We start from the raw sequence: 3769 nt of genomic DNA on the forward strand, positions 1-3769 counted from the left end.
AGTATTTTTTTTTTTTTTTTTTTTTTTTTTTTGTGCAAGGTGTTGAGGGTTTGTTTTTCGCTTCTCTTGTAGACTGAGCAAGCTGTTAAGCCAAAATATCTTGAAGGAAAGGAGGTTACAGGAAATATGCGTGCTATTCTTATTGACTGGCTTGTACAAGTCCAAATTAAGTTCAGACTGCTTCAGGAGACCATGTACATGACCGTTGCGATTATTGATCGCTTCCTTCAGGTGAGTCCTCTTTCCGTTTTGGTTCGCTGTAATGTTGTCTTGAGCACTTTTTCAATGGTCTCCACTTGTCCCTCAATCAGGAGCATCCAGTTCCTAAGAAGCAGCTCCAGCTTGTTGGTGTAACAGCCATGTTCATTGCCTCAAAGTATGAAGAGATGTACCCACCAGAGATTGCAGACTTTGCCTTTGTCACTGACCGTGCCTATACTACTGGTCAGATCCGGGAGATGGAGATGAAAATCCTCAGAGTCCTCAACTTCAGTTTTGGGAGACCTCTGCCTCTACAGTTCCTTAGGAGAGCCTCCAAGATTGGAGATGTAAGCTAGTTTACCAGTCTGTTTTTAGAAGCAAGTTGAAGTTGCATGTTCTCATAGCATTAATACCAATTGTTTTGTTTTGCAGGTTACCGCAGAGCATCATACATTGGCCAAGTACTTCCTGGAGCTCACCATGGTTGATTATGAGATGGTCCACTTTCCTCCCTCCCAGGTGGCTAGCGCAGCTTATGCCCTTACTCTGAAGGTCTTCAACTGTGGTGACTGGGTGAGTTCTTAGGCAGTTTTGAGGGTTTGGCAGTTTTGAGGGTTTTGTGACCATTACCTTTTGACACTTGCAGACACCGACTCTTCAGCATTATATGGGCTACACCGAAGATGTACTGGTTTCTGTGATGCAGCATATTGCCAAAAATGTTGTGAGAGTCAATGAGGGGCTTTCAAAGCATCTGGTAAGTGGATTCAGCCTGACACAAAGCTGGCCTGCTTTACTGCTTGGTTCAAGTAGCTGTTTCTAAAAGGCTTGTCAATGTGACCCACTGAGTGTTTGTTTGCTTGCTTATCCAGGCTGTGAAGAACAAGTACTCCAGTCAGAAGCAGATGAGAATTGCCTCAATTTCTCAACTTAAGTCTTCCTTGGTCAAGGACCTGGCCAAGCAGGTCTCATAGTGTGGGACTGTTGAAGAGACTTAAGCACTGTGTGCTGCCTTGTAAAAATTGTAACTTATGCATGCTTTTACTGTTTGAACGTTTTAATTTTTTAAATTTTTTTTTTTTTTTTTTTTACAGATTTCATCTGCACTGCCATGTCCTGAGTAAAGGACCTTGATATGTTGATGGATGATTCAGTGTTTATGCAACTTTTTTTTTTTTAATTTCAAATAAACCTTTTAAAAACCTAAGCAATGTAATTCATAGCATGGTCACATTAAGTTGATTTTGTCAAGTTATTTGTAGAAGTTCTGCAAGGCAGGTGTGTGTGTGGGGGGGGGGGGGGGGGAAGGAATTTTATAGTGCTTTCTATTGTTGGGGTCATGCTTACTTTCAATTAACCAAATCCAACAACTTGGAGTCTGCAAGCACAAATTTAAGCGCAGACTATTTCACATTTTTAGACTTGTGCCGGTTTTTGTTCTAGAGAAGTTGCTTCATTTTTCCTCAACATTTGGGAATTTTTTTTTTTTTTTTTTTTTTTTTTTTTTTTTTTTTTTTTGCTTGATTTGCAACTTAATCCCATTCATTAAACTTATTTGTTTGAACGGTTTCGCCGAGCCAAACGGCTTATAAAAAAAAGTGTAATATCTGTGATTTCTCAATTTACCGTTGAATGAATTCAAAAAAAAAAAAAAGCGAAACGATGAGCAGAGTTGCCGCGTATTACACCGCCTTTTTTGTAAAGTTGCGTGAAAAAATCCCGGGTTGCGGTTTTTTTGGGCTTCCTTAAATATGGTTGCTTGTAAGGAAAACCTATGGAGGCCCGTTTCCGCTACTGAATACAAAAATAGAGGTAATTGTGACTTCTCGCAATTCTGATTTTTGTTTTTTTTACTTTTTAAAAAGTTATAATTGAGAGATATAAACTCACAATTCTGAGAGTCACAATTCTGACTTTTTTTTTCTCGCAATTGCGAATTATAAAATCAGAATGGTGAGAAACTCGCAATTCTGAGAACATCAGTCTTTTTTCCCCCTCAAAACTGGACTTCAATTGCGAGTTTTTATCTCGCAATTCTGACTTTATATCACGCAATTCTGAGAAAAAAAGTCAATTCTGACTTTATATCTCGCAATTGCGAGTTTATATCTCACAATTATGTGAAAAAAAAGTAAATTGTGAGATAAAAAGTCGCAATTACCTTTTTTATTTTTTTTATTCAGTGGCGGAAACGGGCTTTCATAAAAACCTGACAAGCAACTTCGTTTCTTTATGTTCGCCGTATGCTCCAGTGCATTGAATGACACTCTGCTCGCAGTTAATAGCCAACCAGTGCAATAATATAAGTGCTGCAGCGTAATTTGTCAAATATTCCGCTCCCTCCTCACGCGCCTTCTTTTTGAACGTGATTTTTCTTCAATGAGGGATTGAAGAAAAATCACGTTCATAAAGAAGGCGCATGACGCTGTAATCCAAGCAATGATAGTAGGCTAGTGACGTAGAGGAGTGGGATGACTTTTTTCCTTTATAAAGTAGCCTAATTTCTTACAATGTTTTTGTAATGTATTAATTATCACGGGCTGTAATAAAAAAAACAAGTAGGCCTATACTTACCCATTACACAGTAAATCTTAAACACAAAAATGGATTCGCACTCATTTTTTAAATGTTTATAGTAGAATTTTAATAACAGAAATACAATACAGAACATAGCAGAAGTGTGCTATTTTGCAAATGTCAGATGAGTGAATAAATGTACAAAAATGTATACTTTTAGTAAGGCTCGCCAGTCTTTCTCACTCACAGTCTGTCAGGAAAAAGAAGAGAAAAAATAACATTAGTATAGGCTATCATAATTAGTATCATACATTAGATATTATTTCAAGACAAGCACATAAATGAGTGTAAATCAGCACTGCACACATTATTTTCTATCACCCAAGCCACGATTGCCTTTTTAAATTAGGAAAATTTTAGCTACTTTAATAACAGGCTATTTTTAGACATAATACTTAATTATATACATAATATTAATGAAAACATTAGTAGTGTAATTGTACCTCAGTTTTGAAGTCACAGTTTCATACATTTTTGGTACAGCAGGGGGAGAAAACACAATTTTTTTTTTTTTAAATAAACAGTGGTTTACTAAACAATTTACGGCTCTGCCTTTAAATAAACTCAATTATAATTAAAATTTTCTTAAGGATAAAAAAAATCTATCTTAGCTAATGCTATACAATAGGGAGCCCTATTTAAATAAAAATGTATGCAAACATATAAACTGCATATTTGCACATTGCAATTTTCTAGCAACAAACTGTGGACACTGAATGACTTGCCTGTCTGTAAAGGTAATGCTGTTTTATTGGCATTTTTCCGCGGTTGCAAAACTGATTGAGATTACATGACATGAGCGTGTTTATTTCGCGTTATAACCAGTTGTAACTAGTAGAAAAGATCATTAAAGGGAAGGGATGATGATATTTGGCTCACTCTGGGTTGGGTTATGGCACTGTTTTGGTTCAGTTCTGGCTAAAAAGATCTGGACCAGCTTTGGGCCGGCAAACACGAACTAATCTGGGCCACACTTTAGCTGTTGATATGA

The 3769-nt window shown here is 36.9% G+C and overlaps 1 protein-coding gene across 1 annotated transcript in view; it reads left to right on the forward strand.

Annotated features, from left to right (window-relative positions):
• Positions 1 to 1221, forward strand: part of LOC107683704 (G2/mitotic-specific cyclin-B1-like) — a 3762-nt gene extending 2541 nt beyond the window's left edge. Inside the window, exons 5-9 of the mRNA XM_016479772.1 lie at positions 72 to 231; positions 312 to 548; positions 634 to 774; positions 848 to 958; positions 1074 to 1221. Coding sequence (XP_016335258.1) covers positions 72 to 231; positions 312 to 548; positions 634 to 774; positions 848 to 958; positions 1074 to 1175 — 751 coding nt within the window. The 3' untranslated portion in view covers positions 1176 to 1221. The remainder of the gene's footprint in view (positions 1 to 71; positions 232 to 311; positions 549 to 633; positions 775 to 847; positions 959 to 1073) is intronic.
• Positions 1222 to 3769: the final 2548 nt, after the last annotated feature.

The sequence above is a fragment of the Sinocyclocheilus anshuiensis genome, unplaced genomic scaffold (assembly GCF_001515605.1).
Source record: "Sinocyclocheilus anshuiensis isolate Anshui unplaced genomic scaffold, SAMN03320099.WGS_v1.1 scaffold3298, whole genome shotgun sequence".
NCBI lineage: Eukaryota > Metazoa > Chordata > Actinopteri > Cypriniformes > Cyprinidae > Sinocyclocheilus > Sinocyclocheilus anshuiensis.